This window comes from Molothrus aeneus, chromosome 2 (assembly GCF_037042795.1).
Source record: "Molothrus aeneus isolate 106 chromosome 2, BPBGC_Maene_1.0, whole genome shotgun sequence".
Taxonomy (NCBI): Eukaryota; Metazoa; Chordata; class Aves; order Passeriformes; family Icteridae; genus Molothrus; species Molothrus aeneus.
The window spans coordinates 43,417,938-43,437,715 of NC_089647.1; the positions used below are offsets into that span (position 1 = coordinate 43,417,938).

At 43.1% G+C, this 19,778-nt stretch overlaps 1 protein-coding gene across 3 annotated transcripts in view; it reads right to left on the minus strand.

Moving 5' to 3' along the window:
• Positions 1-277: 277 nt before the first annotated feature.
• The window catches only part of ARHGAP20 (Rho GTPase activating protein 20), a 56,474-nt gene continuing 36,973 nt past the window's right edge, over positions 278-19,778 (minus strand). For all 3 annotated transcript variants that reach the window (XM_066544779.1, XM_066544777.1, XM_066544780.1), the window contains exons 8-15: positions 16,432-16,498; positions 14,324-14,506; positions 9,978-10,156; positions 6,885-7,046; positions 5,782-5,891; positions 5,354-5,543; positions 4,792-4,903; positions 278-3,184 (exon numbers count right to left, since the gene is read on the minus strand). In XM_066544779.1, the coding sequence (XP_066400876.1) occupies positions 2,085-3,184; positions 4,792-4,903; positions 5,354-5,543; positions 5,782-5,891; positions 6,885-7,046; positions 9,978-10,156; positions 14,324-14,506; positions 16,432-16,498 (2,103 nt within the window). In that variant the 3' untranslated portion in view covers positions 278-2,084. The remainder of the gene's footprint in view (positions 3,185-4,791; positions 4,904-5,353; positions 5,544-5,781; positions 5,892-6,884; positions 7,047-9,977; positions 10,157-14,323; positions 14,507-16,431; positions 16,499-19,778) is intronic.

Here is a 19,778-nt window from a genome sequence, read left to right on the forward strand (position 1 = left end):
TCTCTTCACCTCTATATTGTTGACTGAATCCCATTACCTGAAAACATCCTCCTACCACTAGATGAAGAGAAAGAGTAGGAATTCTTGCTTGAGAATTACTAGAATTTGTAAAAATCAACAGGATGATGATATGCAGTGGGAATGATGCCACCCAAAGTAGAAGAAAAATGCTTCAGTCCTTTCTCACACAAGATTTGCAGTGCTATCATTGGGAATTCTGCTTCAGCAATAGCTTGTAGAACTGACACATAAAAAAATCCACGGAATATAAACTGAATTTATGACATAACAAATAATATTTAATATAGAGCATTGAATGCATACACATCAATACCAGTGCCGTAACAACAAAACAGAACTTGTAAAATTAGCAGCAGTTTTTTGCAAGTACAAAAATACACATTTTTTCCGAACATATATAATAGCAAAATTTAACAGGATATATTATACAAACTCAAAGCATTTAGATAATGCATTACTCCAATATATTATATGATGTAGGACACAGACAGTGAGACCGAGCGCACCCTCGGTGGGTTGGTAGGTGACAGGATGCTGAGAGGTGCAGCTGACACAACAGAAGGACGGGATGTCACCCAGAGGGACCTGGACAAACTTGAGAAGTGGGCCCATGAGAACCTCAGGAGGTTCAACAAGTCTAAGTGCAAGGTGCTGCACCTTGTCCTGGGTCAGGACAAGCCCAGACTGGGAGAGGAACTCACTGAGAGCAGCCCTGCTGAGAAGGACTTGGGGGTGCTGGAGGATGAGAGGCTGGCCATGAGCTGTCAATGTGCTCCCACAGCCCAGAGAGCCAAACGTGTCCTGGGCTGCATCCATGGTGGGCAGCAGGGCCAGGGAGGGGATTCTGCCCCTCTGCTCTGCTCAGAGCCCACCTGCAGGGCTGCACCAGCTCTGGGGCACCAGCACAGGGAGGACAGGGACCTGCTGGAGTTGGTACAGAGAAGGACCATAAAGAACATTAGAGAAATGGAAAATCTCCTCTGTGAGGAAATGTAGGCTGTGGGAAGACCTCACTTAGGCCTTCCACTACCTTAAGGGGGCTTATAAAAAGAAGGGAGGTGTTTTTTTATGTGGGCAGATAGCAGCAGGACAAGGGGCAATGTTTTAAACTAAAAGAGAGCAGGATTAGATTAGGAAGAAATTCTACTCAGAGAGTGGTGAAGCACTAGAACAGGTTGCCCCAAGAAGTTATGGATGCCCCATCCCTGGAAGCATTCAAGGCTGGGTTGGATGGGGCTCTGAGCAGCCCGGTCTAGTGGGAGGTATCTCTGTCTCTACGGCAGGAGGTTGGAACTGGATGATCTTTAAGGTCCTTTCCAACCCAATCCATTCTGTGGTTTTATGTTTTAGAGGTTGCATAATAAAAGTACATGTGTTCTGCTTGCAATAATACATAATGCCATTTACAGCAATGTTAAGAAACTATTCACAACTTAAACATGAACAGAACAGCCAACAAAGCACAATAAATGAAACATAGAGTTGCAAGGTGTTAGTTACAAGATTCAGCATTTCCCTTTACATATTTTTGGGCTTACTTTTTCTTTCTTTTGCAGCGTGAAAGAAATAACTACACCTATTGAACATACTGTATAAACATACAGAAAACAACACACTCCTTGGAGGACAATGAAGGTCATATTTATCAGTTTCAGAACAGTAGTATAGTACCACAGTTATGGAAGCTATGCTGACTTTGCACGCTACATCAAAAGCACAAAGGACTGGGACTCACATCTGCAAGGCTCAACACTCGAGTGCTCAAGGACAGAGGTCCAGCAGGCAGCCCGCTGCCCTTGCAGGGTCAGGGAACAGGACACTGGCCTTAGTTACCTCCTGGGTCCCTTCCAGATTTTCAGGAGATTTCTGTTTGCTTGCTTTTCAGCAATTTTTATTATTCCTGCAATGTTCCTGCAAAGCTTCATATTGGAACATTACTCAGTTTCCTAAAAAAAGAAAACCTGTGAGTCCAGGGACTGCTCAATTAAATTTGAACAATCTGGATGTTAAACTTAAAATGAACACACATCAACACCAAAGGCATTTTCTTTATGGTGTTTATTTTAAGCATTAAAATTCCTCTGCAAAAAGCTTTGGTCAGTCTCTTCAAACTTTGGATTGCTGTAATGCTTTTCTAGACCACCTCTTTGCTCATGAAGTCCGTCTCTCCCAGTGACTTTCAGAGGCAATGGCTGAAGGTCAGGCTTAATGCAACAGCCATCGCCTCCATCAGTAGGTTTCAGGGGTGCTGACCTGCTGCTGGGTCCCATCAAGCCCCTCTCAGCCCCAGTGTCAGTAGGTTGTGGAGATGGTGGCACTGTGGTGGATGGAAGGAAACAGTCATCAGCCACAGCAGCAGCAGCAGCAGCATCCTCGTGTTTCTTTAGCAACTGGAAAGTGCTGTCGAAAGGGGAGGAGGTTTCACTGAAGGTAAACAGAGCCTGGTCTGAAAACTGGGAGAAAGCACTGTCCAGGGAGCAAATTGATGACACAGATGGAGATGTCCCAGAAGAAGATTGGCTAAAAGAGCTAAATCCTGAGCAAGTATTTAATCCCTCTGGCGTTGGAGGCAGGAGAAAATGAGACAGGTCTTTCCTTTCAACGTTTTTGTTTGTGTTGTCTCTTCTACCAACATCAATCCCTACAAGCAAGCTCTGATTGCTGAGCTTTTGCCTCTCCACCTGCAGCGACCGGCGCTGGCAGAGACACTCCTCATCTCCATGAGGCAGGACCACGTCACAGCTGGCTTTGCGCGTGGCCTTCTCACGTGGCGCGGCATCCTCAGTGCGGCCGGAACCGCAGCCCTGCAGGCCAACCGCGGGCTCGGAGGAGCGCCGCTGCCTCCGCACAGCCTTGGGAGCACCCGAGGGAGCTGCTGAGGGGAACCCACTGGAGTAGGGAGACTTGCTTGAGTTTTCTTGCAAGGAAAACTTCGGGTGCGCGTCGTCAGAAATTTCCAACTGCTTCAGTTTGGTTTGGCTTTGGATTTCGTCCACCTCCGTCTGCTCCGAATCGCCGTCGCTCAGAGTGAAGACAGACTCCCTGCTTCTGTAATCCTGATCACAGGTTTTAATCCAGTCACTGGAAGAAGAGTCAGCTTCATCATTCGCCTCATTTTCCAGGCTGTCATAGGAAGAGTCGTTCTGATGGAGAGAAGCAACATCTGCAAGGACAAACCAAGCGTTAACACATCAGTGACTGAACCGCCCTCTTGACAAGCAGCTTCTTTTTTTTTTTTTCTTTTTTTTTATTCCTGGCAAGTGTCCTTTACTTTCAGGAGCATTTGCCCTTTAAAGATTCTTCAAGCAAAAGTACTAATAATTTCATTAAAAATTGCTCCCTTAATTTTGAACTGGAGAAGCTAAAGTGAGTACTAAGCTACTATTCAGTCAAGAAATACAAAATAATGGCACAGATAAGGATTGGGGGGATTTTGTTGTGATTTTGCTTTGGTTTGGTTTTTTTAAATGGATAGTAGCTAATCCAGCTGTAAACAATAATTTATATACATAGATACATATATGGTATACATATATTGGTAATTTATTTTTTTTTTCTTTTCATTGTTGGACATTGAAAGCAACATTTAATCTTCCTATCCTTCTTTTAGACAAATGAAGAGAACAGGGTATACTTCTTACCTCTACTTCTTCCAGAAAATACAATATTTTTAAGAGCAACACTGTGAAGTTTTAGGCTCAGCTTAAACAGCTACCTCATTTGCAATGAGCAGTGCACACCTGGACCCTATCCTGCACCTGCAATAATTGGAATTACATTAAATTTCTTTTGCTCTGGGTTAGGCTAAGCTGTCTTATCTCACATTTGCAGCAGACACAGTTCATGCACGGGCAGTCACCATGCCTCAGTGCCTGCCTGAAAGCTCATTCAGTTTCTGTGACCCTGCTGTCGTGGGTCTGAGCTCTCGCTGCCAGCACATCCCAGCACAGCAGATCCCATGCGCTTCACTCCCGGGGAGGGGGGAGGCCAAATTTCACCCAATCTCTCGGGAGGCAGACTTGGGGAGTTTGAAACAACCGCACTGAGTCAGTCAGACATGCTGACACAATTGTCATGACCACTTTCAGTACAGGCCACCTGTGACAAAATTCATTTTACAAAAATGCTGCTTTAGAAATACTTCAAAGAGAGACACAAAACTCTAGTCAAAATCAAGTCAAAATCAGAGTGTTGGAGAGAAAAATAGCATTAATGATAATCTGGAAAACTCTGTCAACTAGTTTGCCAAACACTTTCAGTCATCAGTTCCATGATTTTTCTGTGCTAGCACCAAAATCTGGATGTCCCATTGAAACTCTGAAGATCTCTCTCTTTTAACAATGAACAGACACTCTCAACCGTAACGTAATGGTGTGACAGCTGTAGTATGACCACTGTTGATCACTGACCACCTGATATTTTGGGAAGACACAGGCTGAGGCAAAAATTATGGATTTGAAAGGAAACATTCACTGAATTTTTTCTTTTTTTATTTTCTTTGTTTCCCCTCCCTTCTTTTTTAACTGTAGTGGTTCAGATGACCAGCATAGGAACAAGAGTCTTTGTGAAAGCATTTTGTGACATGATCCAGGTCTATGGTAAGTTGAATCAGTGATTATGACCAATTCTTTGGGCAATTGAATGGAAAGAGACAGCAGTATCTGGGAACACCCCATGAAGAAGGAACAGCATTCTTCCATGGAATATACCAATCTTTTGCCTGGCTGAGTTTATCTGTCTTAATGGGATCAAAACATCAATCTGCATTACCTGAGCTGTTCTCTCTCTTGCATGTCATCAGTATTTCTCCAAAGAGGGAGGCAATTTCATCTCCAAAAATCCTGCAGCAATTCTCAATGAGGAACTGTACCAGACTAGAAATCTGCAACAAAGTAAAGGGAGAGAGATGTCAGATCTTCTCTTACTCAACTCAGGAGAAGCTCACCATACAGATGAGGAACAGGAGCAGACTGTCATCCATGAAGGCAGCCAGGAAGTACTCTCTCAGTCTCCTGGGCCTGATAAACTGTCCTGGTAAACATCCTTGCAAACATCTTTTCCATTCTACTCTGTCCTGTTCTGAGGTCACCACAACCACAGATCCTCTTGAAGAGAGAAGCATTTTCCTGACGCACTGGGCATTGCTTTATGATCTCTCTCCCCTTCTTCCAGGAAGGTTATGAGAATGGACTGATGAATGTTTCTGGAGCCCTGATAAGACGACAAGTCCTGATTTGAAGAGGTACTGAGTGTTCTCATGTTTGCAACCAATAGCCTGGTTGAATGGGATGAAGGTTGGTTGGGTTTTCTGCTACACCAAAGTGTTTCTCACCTTTTTAATAAATTCACTTTCTATATCAGGAGTGGAGGATACAGGAGGCCAGAGCAGGCTAGGTGCAATGCAGACAGCTAGATTAAAGGCATTCATCTGGTTCTCTTCAGATCGCATTTCTATCCCATGCAGCACTCCAAAGATGTAACGCAGGAGAACAACATTAGCTCTGGGGAGATGCTCTAGTAACCTGAAAACATAGAAAAACAGAATTCTTCACATTAGTGACCACTTTCTATGGATATGCACAAGTCAAGATAATGGAAATGCAGAAACAGGGTAATATGGTCCACTAATTAAACCAGGGAGAACGTCAAAGAGATGTTCTTGTTCTTGTTAAAAAAAAAAAAATTAAGTTGAATATTTGTGATTCTGCATTCTGGGATATACATTTATAGGAAAAGAATGTAGAGAACATAAATAACTACCTTTGGATGCTTTTTATCTTCTCTTCATTATTTCCTTGATCCAGCACAGAGACCCACTTATCACACAGCTGGGATGATAAAATACTGCCTGGGATGTTGCGAAGAAAATCCTTATCAAGAGAAAAGAAGAACAAAACACATGAGCAGCTGTTCTGGGGCATGTGAGGGAGTAGGAATAAGATACACAGATACAAGAGGATGTATCAATAGGACAGCACTTGCTGGCAAGTATATTGCTACACACAACCACCAAAACCAGAAGAAAATCATCTGAGATAGAGACACTTTAGATTATGCTTAAAGTGATTATTTCCCAGCCTTTCTCTACCTTTTCCTGTCAAAATAGAGGTATTTGAATGCTTCATCTGATATTGCTGAACTAAAAAATCTGCAGTGAGACCAGTTATTTTGATGTTGCATAATGTCTATCTTTACTTATCACTTCACTTCATCTGTAGTCCCTGTTTCTTCTCCTCAGCTGACAAGTTCAAATACTTCCCATAAGCACTCCAAGGCATCAAAACCCTCCTTCCCCTAATCAATGGAGTACTTAAACTGATCATTGATTGTTCTGCTATTCCTCTTTCCTAACACTTCAACCGTGAGCATGGAAATTGTTGCAGTTTAGGAAGAAGGCCAAATCCTAGCTTCCCAAAATAGATATGCTGAGGGAAGCTGTGATGCTTTTTTTGCACAAGGAACATTGGTTTTGACATACAAGACTGTATAATGCATGGAGAAAATAATCAAAATACTTGTGGCAACACTATAAACTCACTAGGATCTGCAGTGTAGGGTAGTACTGATGTGTAAAGAGACAGGTCTGCAAACATGCCTTTTAGTATTTCATATGCAGAGGGTAACAGGACCAGGCTGTAGCACAGACCTCAGGAAAGCTGTCAGCAAAACAAGCTGGCTACTCCTCTTCCTCATCCTAATTCAGTGGTATCCTCCTGTGGAGATCCTCACAAGGTTAATGTGCCACCCATTCTTGTTAATTCATTCCTCTTTGGGCCTGTCCCTGGAGAAAAGCCCTCCCTGGTTGAGCACAGGATGTGTGCTGCTCTCACCCAAAAAGAGAGACAGGAACAGTCTTCACATACCTTAAACAAAGATGCTGTCACAAATATGGATTCACGGGCCAGGTCCACTTCAGTGCCTGAATCAAGCTTCTCCTTTAGCTCTTTGAACGTTTTTGCACTTCCAGAGCGTCTGAAAATACCCTTGGTGGAAGGCCCCTCTTGGTAAAGGAGGGAAAGCATGTCCTAAAGAAGTTAAAAAGGCCAAGAGGATTTCCCATAAATATATTTTATTGTCCAGTGCCACTAAAATGTAGTTTTGCCATTTTTGCCACAGATGAAAACCTTTTCATCCTAAAACATATCAGAAACCAAACACAATCTAGGCTCACTCTGCAAATCTTGCCAAACTGCACAGCAAAGCTGTGATTTGGGGCTCTCATTTTGGAAAACATGCCCTCAGAAATACTGTGCTGCCACTGCCGAGCACTAACCTTCTTCATGACCTTCCAGGACCTGTGCAAGTTTCAGCCAAGTCATTTAAACATACAAATGCTGTGGTATGGGAAAATCTAATTCAAAGCTTTGCATTTGACAGTGGCCTCAGCCATAAATTGCTTTGCAGAAAGGTATGAGACCCTCACTGCTCATCACTGTAATTAATATTATCACCAGCCACAGATAGAATTCTGTTTCACTGTTGATATCTGAAAAAAAAGAGATTTTTATCTAAACTAGAAAGTGCTTTGTTTGTTAATATATATCTGCACTTCTACAGCAGATCAGAGTCAGATTTTTACCCCTTTGCTGCTTGTGAGCAGTATCAGACCCTGCAAGCAGCTCAGGGCTGTCAGCAGAATCATCTCTGAGGCAAGGAGCTCCTGTGCTTGGGAGGTCACTCCAAGGGGGATAAAGCTCAGCTTGTGGCTCCCCTGAAACCAGTGAGGCTGCACAGGATTAAACAAGTAGACAGCTTATTACAGAGAAAGGAAAACAAGCAGATTCCTGCCTAGCTTTTAAAATAACAGGAGGGACTGATATTTGCTGTTAAATAGTATGAGGAAAACAAAGAGAAAAAGAAATGCAGAAACTTCTCCTGAGATAACGTGTTCAGGATATTTGCCAGATGCTTAGTTTGATGCTTAGTTCTCTGCAGTCTCCTGAGGGCCATCCCTCAGACATGCAGGTGAACTCTTGCAGGCCTGCTCCATGCCATGGAGAATCTGTCATGGTTATCCCTTTGAAAGGGGAAACACATGCAGACAGACTCTGGGATATCTGTATGCACACAGTGGCCTGAGGACCAAGTTATCAAAAATGACAGCAAGAGAAGGGACAAGGAGTGGGAGCCCTGGGACACTGTTCCATCATCATTAAACTGAATTAGTGAACAGTAATGGATAAGGAATGGAGTTTGGGGACGTTCCTAGTCTGGGCTGTAATGTAGGTCCTCTTGCCACACAGCAGAGCAAGTCTAATGGAAACTATTACTTTTGATTTTATTCTTTCATGTTTCTTTCTCACTCTTGCAGAAGTCCAAGATCAAGAATTAATGGAAGTGCAGATGCTTTGGAGGAGCACCTTCATGGCAGCAGGACTCATGTCAGCATTTTCATTCTCTTTGCAGGAATTTAGAGCTCTCCCATCAAAACAGGCCGAGACCCACAGCACAGGATGTTAGGACATGACATGAACAAACCCTTTCAAAATACATTTTGAACAAAATATTCACAAGATAAAAATGGGAAGCCCCTATTAAACTGACAAACCCAGATGAAATTGCATGAATGAAGCTGTGGTGCAAGACAATTCAGTGTGGCAATGGCTAAAAGAGAGCCCTTCAGCTGTGAAAGCAAGCTGCAAGCTCTGAAGCAGTTATCCAGCATGCCTGCAGCATTCATCCCTGCTATTTTTTCTCTTGCAAGTAAATCCCATTCAGTTCCCCAGTATTCTATTCTCCAGAGATGCTGCATGAATTCAGAAGTTCTATTTTGTGGTATAAACACAATGTTTAAAATTCAAAGCATGAAGTCTACCAAGCTGTGATTCTATGCTTAGCAACTTTGGGGATTTTTTTCAAATAAAAATTTACTATTATTTATGTGTTGGAGAAATTTCTGAAGTGCAGCATTGGCTCATCTCTTAAACAGAGAGAAGGAGAGATCAGGTCATCATAGCCACACAGAGTCCATCTCTGGAGGGCTTATTTAAATAACCTAAATAATAAAAATGCACACTTCTCCTTCAAAAGAAAACACTACTGAAAGACCTGGAACATCCTGGTATGATTCACTATTCAGGCAGTGATAAAGCAGCACATCAAGCACCAGCTTAGGAGACAGAACACTTCCTCTTGTAAACTGGTGTGACCCACTGATTTCAGTGGGGTTCTGGTAATTTCTTCCAGCCAGAAGTCAGGATGAAGGGCCCAGTCCTGCAGGGCTCATTCCCACTTTGTAAATACTTCATCTGCTGTACTGACAACAGGGCCTTCTAATGACCAAAAATGCCACATACATGCCTTAATTATACCTAGGAATGGGCTCTAGGACAACCTTTTTCATGCTCCTAGGTTCGTTTTGAGAGCACCCACAGCACCAGAGCTCCCTCAAGACAGGATGAAAAGATGCTACTGTAGCCTCCACATTGCCACCTATTTTTTGCAGTGGTGCTGTCAGACCAAAAATGAGGACTCAGGATGCTTGCCTGCCCTGGAATGACTTCAAGAAAGGCTCTGAAATTGCCTGGTTATGGGCAGGTGGCATTTTTATGCATGCATGGGCTGCCTATATGGGACAGTGGATGAGACATTTATGGATGTGGGGATTTTACAGAGATCTTGGGAGTGGTTTAAAAAATATGTGTGAATGTGGCATTTATTTACACTGTGTGAGTGAGGATTGGGGAACAAGCCTTATAGCATGGGCTATAAAGGAGAAATAGCCCAGAGCAGCAGACTGATCACATGCATTTCTCAAGCTGTTATTAACTGGGCCTGACCACAGAATATGTTCAAAACCAAAGTTCTTGCTGGGAATCACAAATGAGGTTTCCCTATGGAAACCTTTCTGGTTTCTTTGCTTGGCTAATTTCAATGTCCCATTTACAAACATATCCTCATTTACCACAAAGAGAAATTCCACTGCTGTAAGACCCAACCCTGAGCCTGGGACTCACCAAGAGGGGTTTGGGCAGGTTGTCATCCTCACAGATGGTTGTTAGTAAGAGGCCAAAGAGCTTCCCAGGAACAGCAGATGTTGAGGAGAGGGGTGCATTGTCCAAGTGAGTGCCTGGGCCACGCCAAAAAGCCCAATTTATGATAGATCTTTTCCTTTTAAATGACTTTTGGCTTAAGTCTGGGGAAAGAGAAAGGTGTTTATTATGAGAAATGCATTTCAATTCTAGTTCCAGTATTTGGGTTTTGGTGGTTGCTATGGTTTCAAAGGAAAAAATGTCATGAACTCAACCAGCTCCTTGCATCCAGCTAGGCCTAATCCACCATGCACATAGCTCTGTGTGTGTGTGTGTGTAGAATGTGTTGCCTCACTCGTGCCCTGATGGGGATCACCAGGATCTGCCCTGCACTGCTGGAGCAATGTCAGCACTCTCCACCACGTGCAGGATGGAAAACCTCAGCCTGCTGACTTCACACAGCTGCACTCTGCTAAATAACTCATTTTCCACCCACGGGGGCAAATCCAGTGCCCTCACCTCAGCATGCTGTCCAGGGTGATCCTAGCTCTCCTGACCATGTGGGAGACTCTCCCCACAAATACCACCAGAGAATCAACTAATGGGATGGGGCATTTTCAGACCAGGAAAAGGCACTGCCTTTGCTCTCTTCTCCACAAAGCAGGAGTATCATCAGTGTCCTCACTCCAAGCACTTGCTGACTGTGGCCCAGGGATGGTGCCTGCCCTTTAATCACTGCCTTCCAGATGGCACTGCAGCACGCTGCCAGCACACGGATGGGCTCTGCTTGTCTCCACTGTAACATACCTCATCAGACATCAACTAACTGAAACTCCTGTCTGGAGTGTGGAGAGAAGGAAATACTGGTATTGGGACACAAAAAAGGGGTTTTTATATGACCTTTCTCTACATCAGCCACTGTGAAATCTTCTTAACAGCATGGGTTACTGCTAAAGGGAAAAGGAGTGTGGACTGTTTATGACAGAAGTGCTAACTGGGAAAAACTTAATCTGATATATTTTTCCTTTCTGAGATGTTTTCAAAACCAATCAGCATTGATTTAGTTGCTTGCCTACCCCATAGACATTTTAATTAGCTGGTTCTCCCAAACATTTTACTTTCTGCTGTTGTGGAGGCCAGAACCAAGTCTTGCAGAATTAAGGATTGTAGTACAATACCAGAGTTTTCTCTCCAATACTTTATTCTCTCCTATACCTTATTAGAATTTGGTTTTTAGCTCAAAGAGTGATTTCCATTATAGGTCATTCCATTCCAGATCATGCTCCCTTTGGGAATGGGTGGAAGTCTTTTCATTAGATGCTTACAGGATGAAAAGTTACAGTTTAACTCAAAATGTGAACATATGAATGTGAAAGCCTGAAGAAAAATGCTTTTCATAAAAAATAATGAGGACACACATTTTAAGCAGTCCAAAGCTTCAAGGAATGTAAGTCTGGCAGTGTCTAACATTACGTTTTGGGAGACCATAACTGACCTGTAACTTTGAAAAATTATAATTTTTCCTTCAGATGAGCTAGATATTGACACGTGAATAAGATTTGCTTCACAAACGAAGGTTTGCCAGCGTTCTAGTGACACAACAGCAAATACATACTGGTGGTTTTTTCTGTAAACCCTGTAGATCTCAGTGGAAGCAAAAATTCTGATGTTATTTTGGAGAACAAGGAATAGCAGAAGTGAAGAAAAAAAAAGAGTTTTAAAATTAGGAACTCTTCTCAGTCTCTTACTGATTGTTCCCCCTTAACAGCCATGTCTCAAACTGAGAATGTGAAGAAGGGGTCATTGCAAGGAACTGCAGCTCTCTCCTGGGACAGAAAGGAAATCTTAGCCAGTTCTCTTCAGCACACCAGGGCAGAAACCAACAACTGATGTGTGGCAATGAAATGTCCTGTGCCTTAAGAACTAACATTCACTGCAAAACAGGAAAATTCATCCTTTTCATACCCCCTTTTTAAGGGTGTTCACAAGTCTTAAGCTGAAGAGGAGATGAGAAGGGGTGAGTGTTCACTTTCTTTCCTTGAACCCGTGCAAAGTTATAATACTAGGACAAAGCCAGACTCCTCTTAGCCAAGACAGCTGCCAATTGTTGCTCTGCAGAAGTACTTCCACACAAAGACCTCATGGCCTTGCTCTGGTGGATTATTCTAAGCCAGAATCAGAAAAAAGTAATACCAGTTTGTTGGAAAATTTTGGTCAGAGCTCACAGCAACCACCTCTTCTTGCTCATATTTTACATGAAGGGAATGTCTAGTCATAGTTAATGTCCTAGCCATGGAAATGGCATTTCCTCTCCTTGAAACTAATCAGAAACTCCTAAATAAATCTTCAGCTCTATTTAACGATGTGCTCATCAGCATAATTTAATGGCTATGTTTAACTGGTAGGTGACCATTCCTGTTACATGCTGAAAGGCTACAGAAGAGGCAACAGAAACACCCTATTTCTTCCACATAGAAAACTCTCCTGTACTGTTTTAACCATCCTGCCAGGACAGTTGATGCAATTTGGTGTCCACAGAGCCACTTACATGACGTGAGGGCAGCTGTCAGTCACACCAGCCTGTCAGTACCTGCACTGCTGTCCCACTCTGGTGCACACTGCTGGAGCTGGCAGCTGCTCCTTCTGCCTCCAGCAGGGACAGCATGTCCTGCACAGTGGTGTCCCACTGCAGGGAAGTGATGGCAGGGAGGGCAGCACAGCATGTGGCAGTGAAGTGTGGGGTTACAGATACTGAATTTACTCTGTATATTCACTCTGTATGTGGCAGTGTGTCCAGTGAGTACCCAACCCAGATTTTGGCTTGCTGATTTGAAGCTCAAAAGCCAAACCATAGCTTTGGCTTGCATGCAGGTAATTTTTGCCATTTTCCAAACCCAAAACAGTCAGAAAAAGCGCAAGGAACAGTGCTGTATGTGAGATAACCTGCTTTGCAAGCAGCTACACCTATACATCACTTCAACAGGTTTTGTCTGATGAAAGAAGGAAAGGTGAATGGACTAAAAGCCTCTTTCTCCCATTAGCACAGTCCCTGTGCATGACCTGAAGGCTGCCCCAGGTTTCTGCTGCCCCAAGCCAGGCTCACTCCACTCCTGCAGCTTGCACAGCACTGATGATAACACATCTGCATTAGAACTCTACAGGCCTGATTTGCATTTCTATTTTCTTTTGCCAGTCAACATCAGCTGCCAAAGCAGGGCCTGTAAACCTAATTACACCCCTTTGCTAGATTGCCTCATTCTTAAAATATGCCATGAAGTAATATATGATACAAATTACTGGGAGGGGGGTGGATGAGTGCATGTGGAAAGGAAATTAATTTATATAAAATATAATCAATTTTCAGAATAATTTGTAATGGACTCTGGTATAGCTTCACTGTATTTAATTTCTAAAACCATTACAAAAGGATTCTATTCATATATTCATATATTGTGGGAGATCTTAAGTATTGGGGAATGCCCAAGATAACAGTGTGAATGTTTTTTTTTTCTATGATATGGTTTATTAATGGTGAAGTAGGGTAGAGTTCCTAATTGAGCTGAGAATGCTAGTGTGTTGAGAACAACAAAAACACACTATGGGATGTATCCTTGCCCTAAGTCTAATTTCCCATTCCTGTCACTATCTCCTTATTTGTTTTATCATGAGCAGAGCACAGTCATTTTGCCGTTGACAACAGAGTGCAAAACAGAGAGCAGGTGCTCCTATTTTTGCAGCATCAAGGCCAAAGGCAGAAGAAATATTACCTTCCTTATTTTACTCAAAGAGCACTGAAATAAAGTTCTATTCGCTCAGTTCTATTCACTCTACCTCATCTAGGTACCCAGGTACCTGCCTAGACTTTGCCACTTGAGGGTCCCAGTGAGGCAGAGTGTTGTCCTAAGTACTTTATAAGATGAAGGATTTCCCAAATGTTGCATGGGAATTCTGTGCCAAAGCCTTGACTCTTGAACCGTGAAACCACCCTGCCTTGTTACAGAGCACAGCAAGGGCTGCAGAGAGAAGCTCAGCTAACAGACTCAAAAAAATTGCAGGGGAGAGGGAGATTCTGTCTTTCTTTTGCTGACTTTAGAACAATCACTTGACAGGCAGCTTGTCAAAATGTAACTTCCAAAGGTGACACATATACAACAGCACACTCAGATCAGTGAGAGCTACAGTGTAAACCCCCCCAGAGCAGCTGGAAGATACACCTGCACGCTCCTCTGCGCTTCCCACCGCGCCCCCAGCCCGGCACATGTGCCTTCTGCAGCAGAGCCAGGTGGCCAAGCTGTGTGTGGGGACAGATCTGGGCAGAGGGGACAACGTACCGTTCAGCTGCTGGCACACGGCCACCTGGCTGGGCTTCAGCACAAACTGGCACTGCAGCTCCTGGGGCAGCTGCTCCGGCAAGAAAGGGCCCTGGAGCTGCCTGGGGCAGGCACAGGGCTTTGATCCGTGGGGCATGGCGTCACGAATGTGGCTCATTGTAATTCCAAAGGGATACTCGTGGCCTGTTCAAAGAGAAATCGAAATAATCTCTGTTGGATTGACTGGAGACTCGCAAAACTCCATCTGCCCTGGAGGAAAAGCAGATTCGGCTTGCTGGCCCGCAGCACTTTCTCAGTAATCTAAGAATTGCTGCTTTTCTCCATATTTGCACGGGCATAAATCATACACGGGCAGAGAGGGAGTTACCGTGTTTGGTGTAGTTAAACAGATGTAAAAGTAAAATCGGATCTATTACAGCTGTATCACATAAAAAAGCCCATCAGAAAAAAATAAAAGTGACTATTTCTGAGTTCAGTGTTTACTCTTTCTACTGCTTTTATTGCGGCACTGAAAGTTAGGTACTGCTTGCTCACATCATTCTGGAGGGAAATGAGATTTTGGGATCAGACATGTCAAATTTCTGCTGAGCATGCAAAACCAAAAAATTCCAGTATGGAAGTGATCTTCCCTCCCTTAGCATGTTAAGTCCAACAGCCATCAGCTCAGTCAAATGAGACACAATTATGGTTCCTGTCTGAGGCTGAAACAGGAAGGAAACGTTAATCACAGGGCTGATGCAAATGAGCTATGCTTGGCTTTAACCAGCATCTTTGGGGACTACACAGAGGCAATTCATTTCTGAAGGAGCTTTCACAAATGCCACCGGAAAGATGCTCTTCCAACTTGTCTAAAGACCTGGTGGATTAAATATATGAAATGTGGATGCAATGCTAAGATGTTTTAGTTAGCTTGCAGTTAGACTTGAACACTAAGAGAACGGAAGAGGTGTTATTTGAGATTATAGTATGAAGTTATGGCACAGGCAAACTCTGCTTCTGATGTGCACCTGTAATAAAAGTTTGCCTTATCTAATAAACCTTTGCATAAGTATCAAGAAAAGCATCACTTTCATGTCAGATTCTTCTTTTCCAAGGATTGCAACTTGAATTTGCAGTGAGAGTCAGTCAATTAGAAAGGCCTTTTCCATTTCTGAATTCTCTGGTTCTATGTTTAAAGCCATGGATGTGATTTGATCTGAAGAAGATACACAATAATGGTCACAAACCCAAAGTCTGGTATGTTTCAAAGGCAAAACAGTTTGCACTCTCTACAAGGTGCACAAGTTAGACATTTTATAAATATTAATGTTGTCTGACTCCAGTGAAGCATTTGTAGCTAAGGTTACTTTGAGAAGGAATGCTAAGATTTACTGGGATTAGATTTGCAGGAGAAAAAAATAGAAAATCCACACGTTTTTCTTGTTCTAATAATCTGCAAACTCATGCAGCACAAGTAACGCTGGGCTTCTACAGGGAAATGTTCTTACTAATGGAAAGGGATTTGTTCTCAGTGAATCATGGGCCAAAATCAAATCACTCCATCCAATCACTTCTGAGATTTGTGTTGATTCCTGGTCCTGAAATGTTTCGAAAAGCATTTTAGAAATTAATAAGCACTAATTTGCTCCTAATCAGACGGGAGCTGTCAGCTAGAATGAGAAATACAGGATTGGAGAGGATTGCATCAGTTAACTTGAGTTGTGAAAGGAAAAATCATTTCTCAAAATTCTGCTGAGTTTTGCTGAGGAGGGGACAATGCTATGGAGGTGTAGGAAGAAATATGGGAAAGCTGGATAACCTCCAGAAGAGGAGGTGACTGGAGAGGCCAACTCTGCAGAAACTCTGGGGCTTATACAGCAAAACTGGGGCAGAAATAAAGGAACTTCTTCAACCTCTTAGTGACACAAGCAGACATCTGCTCTTCAAAACAAAGGATCACCATTTCCCTAACTCCAGAGAGGCAAACTCATGTGATAGGGAAGTAAGAGAAAAAACAAGAAAAACAAGACAAAAGAGGAAACTGAACTTCAGTCTTCTCTCTATTTCTTGCTTCCTACAGCAGTAGTAACTGAGTGAATATTGAAAACCAAACAATGTCAACAACTTACCAATAAGAGGGTAAGGAGCATGTTCTCTTCCTGAAATGACCCATAGCTTGTAGTCTTTTTCAGAGCCCTTTAAAACCAAAATTAAGAATCAGTTTGTCAGCCATTAAGGACAGGTTCTCAAATAAAGTTTCTTACAACATAAGGATAATCTGCACCTTGCCAGCAGGGTCAAAGGAATCCCCTTTACTTTTGCAGTGCCCAAGTCTGCCACCAGCAAAATTCCTGCAGTGTGTCTGTCATGTGTAGTGTGGTTTATGTGACCTGGGCTCAGCTCTGAGCAGTGAGAGGTGCTGGAGCCCATCATTTCTGAAGAAAAAGGGAGAGATTTGCCCCCAGTTCTTTCCCTCAGACTGGAGTGCCTCCTGGCAGCAGAGGGATGGATGTCAGAGCCCACCTCACTACTCTGCTCCACCCTCTCCACAGCTTCCCTACATCTCTAAGCAGGAGGAGCTCAGGCTGGAGAGCCAAAAGGACCCTGTGACTGACACTGGAGCACAGGGCAGGAGCACCTTCACCTGAGCCCACCCTAATGATGCCAAGGCAAGGATGGCAGCCCCAGGCTCCTGGCACTCAGTGCTGCCCCAAAATCGTGTTGTAGGGCTACTGGCAGCCTTTTTGTGCAGCCCTTTTGTGTGGAAGGGCTTGCGACTGCTGGATGGTGTTTTAAGACTACTGAGCCCTCTTTTAAAGTGTACAGCAGAGAGGATAAATTTACATCAAAAGAGACAATTTTCAAAAGACTGGGGAAAAAAAAAGAAAAAGTGGATAAATACACTGCATTAAAAGTGATCTATTTTACCTTAAATCCCTTTTTGGTGAGACTACTAAATCAGGATAGTTAAAAATATAAAAGTTTTCTGGCTATAAAAAGCAATAAACACCTCATGACAGCATTTACTTAGATCCAAAGTTAATTCCTACCTCCTTTCAAACAGACTTGCCTACTACCCTGCATTTTCTGGACCTCCACCCAGTGTTCCTAAGGCTTTTGAGACTCTTCCTACTTGCTGCATGCACCTGATGTAATGCTGATATGCCCAACAAAGCCTTTGCAGTTTGCTCCCTGACTGACAGAGCTTTCTGGCCCATATAAGCACTGCTGTTAAGTCAGCTAGCAGGGGGCAGAAGGAAAATAAATAGGCTTTGGAGACATCTCTGATGCCTCAGGGCAAGCAGCCAGGAGCAAATAAATACAGCTGAAGAGCACAAGAAAGGGTATTTGCTTTTCCTTTCACAGACATATATGAAAGGGTTTGTTGCTGTGAAGGGGAAGCAGGGAAGGGAAGGGCCAGTTAAGCGTGGTTGCAGGAGGCAGACTGCTCATCTCTGACTGCAAATGCTGTCCTTTACAGCTTTATGAGGCCATTTGTCAGGATAAATGTGACTGTCCCAGAAAAGTCAGCAAGTGTACTTACAAAGCTGAGAAACCCAAGGCCCTTCCTTCTGCCCCACTTGATAATTTGGAACAGATGATCAATGCCATTTTGCACGAGGTAGCTGTCATTTTACCACAGAAACCACAGAGGAAAAAACCCTGATGTGTTAAACCAGAATGAACTCAGCCAAAGTAATAGCCCCATTAATCACACAATATGTGAAATGTAGTTTTTATAAGTGCCATTGAAAAGTCATGGAGCTCCTTTCAAGTGGTTCTCTGTGGACAGAAATAAAAAACCTTGATACAGCACGTAAGGCAGAGCTTCCTTAGGGCCAGAACAATCCTACCAGGGGGCTGGGTGTTTGGTTGATATGCAGGCAACAGCTTAATTTATTTAGCTTGTTTGATTTTATTGCTAATCTTATGATATGCCTCTAATGAAAAAAAAAGGCTTTCTGCTCTAAAGAACCAGTAAAAAATGTAGTATATTAGCAGGGCAAATAATTCTGCAGGCAAGGTTTTACATCTTTCATATGGCTTTCATTCGTTTTCTACTTGAAACAAAAACATAAAGAGGAGGAAAAGGTTGATTGTGATACATACAAAAGAACACAATGCTGAAACCCAACCAGCTCCTTGTCCTGCTAATCTCCAAGTATTCTCTTTAAATATTACCATTTTCCTGCTTTTTCTGTACACAAAGTGAGGAAGCGCAAATGACACCCATAAAATGGGTAAAAATAAAGCACATCACAATAAAGACTTGCAGCTGTAATAGCACTTAGTCTCCTGATTTTTGGTGCAGAGCAGGGGAGACAATGTGCAATTAAAATCCTAATTTTAATTCACCTTTTATACTTTTCACCTTGCAATCCCTCTATCGACTCCAGAGATTCCTTAATTAAATGGACTACTGGATTCTGAGCCAGGCCCCCAGCCCTGGTGTAAATGAGATGTCTGAGCCATAACAAGATGGGCAGACACAAATTGCTGTGCCTGGGAAATGCCAAGCCAGCAGAACAGACTCCTGCATTAAGAGCCTGTGTAAATTAGGGATAATGGATGCTGGGGAAGGGAAATTCTGAGGTTACTCCAACTTTTGCTGTGAGTCTCCAGAAGCCCCAGGGATGCATAACAGTGGCATTTTGCTCTTCATATTTGACTCTTCACACTCAGGGCTGTGGTAAGGAAAGACTTGTCAGATTCCATGCAATGAGATCAATGTATGCATCATGAGTAAAACATTTTAAAAAATCCTGTTACCCAAACAGCAAGCTGATAGACCAGCTAAAAAGCTGTCACCAGGAGCTTCTATATGGTTGGAGCCACGCTGTGAAACAGAGTGAGAAGCCAGAATTCTTGTCCCTGGCACTGATCCTTTACCACACCTGAGGCACTACCCAGTCTGGGTTAGGGCAAAGGAAGCCAGCTGAGGCAGGACTTGATCTAGCAGGGATCACTGCATCTATCTGGTACACTACCCTGCATTATTATAAGTTTTGCAAAAGCCTTTTTCCAAAACAGTTTCAGGACACTGTTTAAATTGGGTGCATTCAGATTCCATGCAATCACTTAGTTACATTTGTGTATCACATAACTCCAAGGGTCCATGGATATTCAGAGTACCTGACTGGGACACTTGGGAGCAGTGCAATCTGGAGACACAGCTGATCATGCTGTGTCTGCACACTCTGAAACCAGCTAACAGGCAGACCAGCAGGCTTCTTGTTCACATTGAAGCATGCAAAAGGAGCTCTATCAAAATCTCACTTCTTGGGTCAAGATATCTTCTCTTAGGCATCAGCAAAAGAGATTTAAAAGCAACTTGAAATATGACTGATCCCTTACAGGGATGAGAGGCTTACTCAAAACTTTTAAGGCACTTGATAATCTCTGGAGGTCTTTATGTTAACAAGATACTTCTGCTGCATTTCAACAACTGTAGACTACTATGTTAAAGGATTTAATT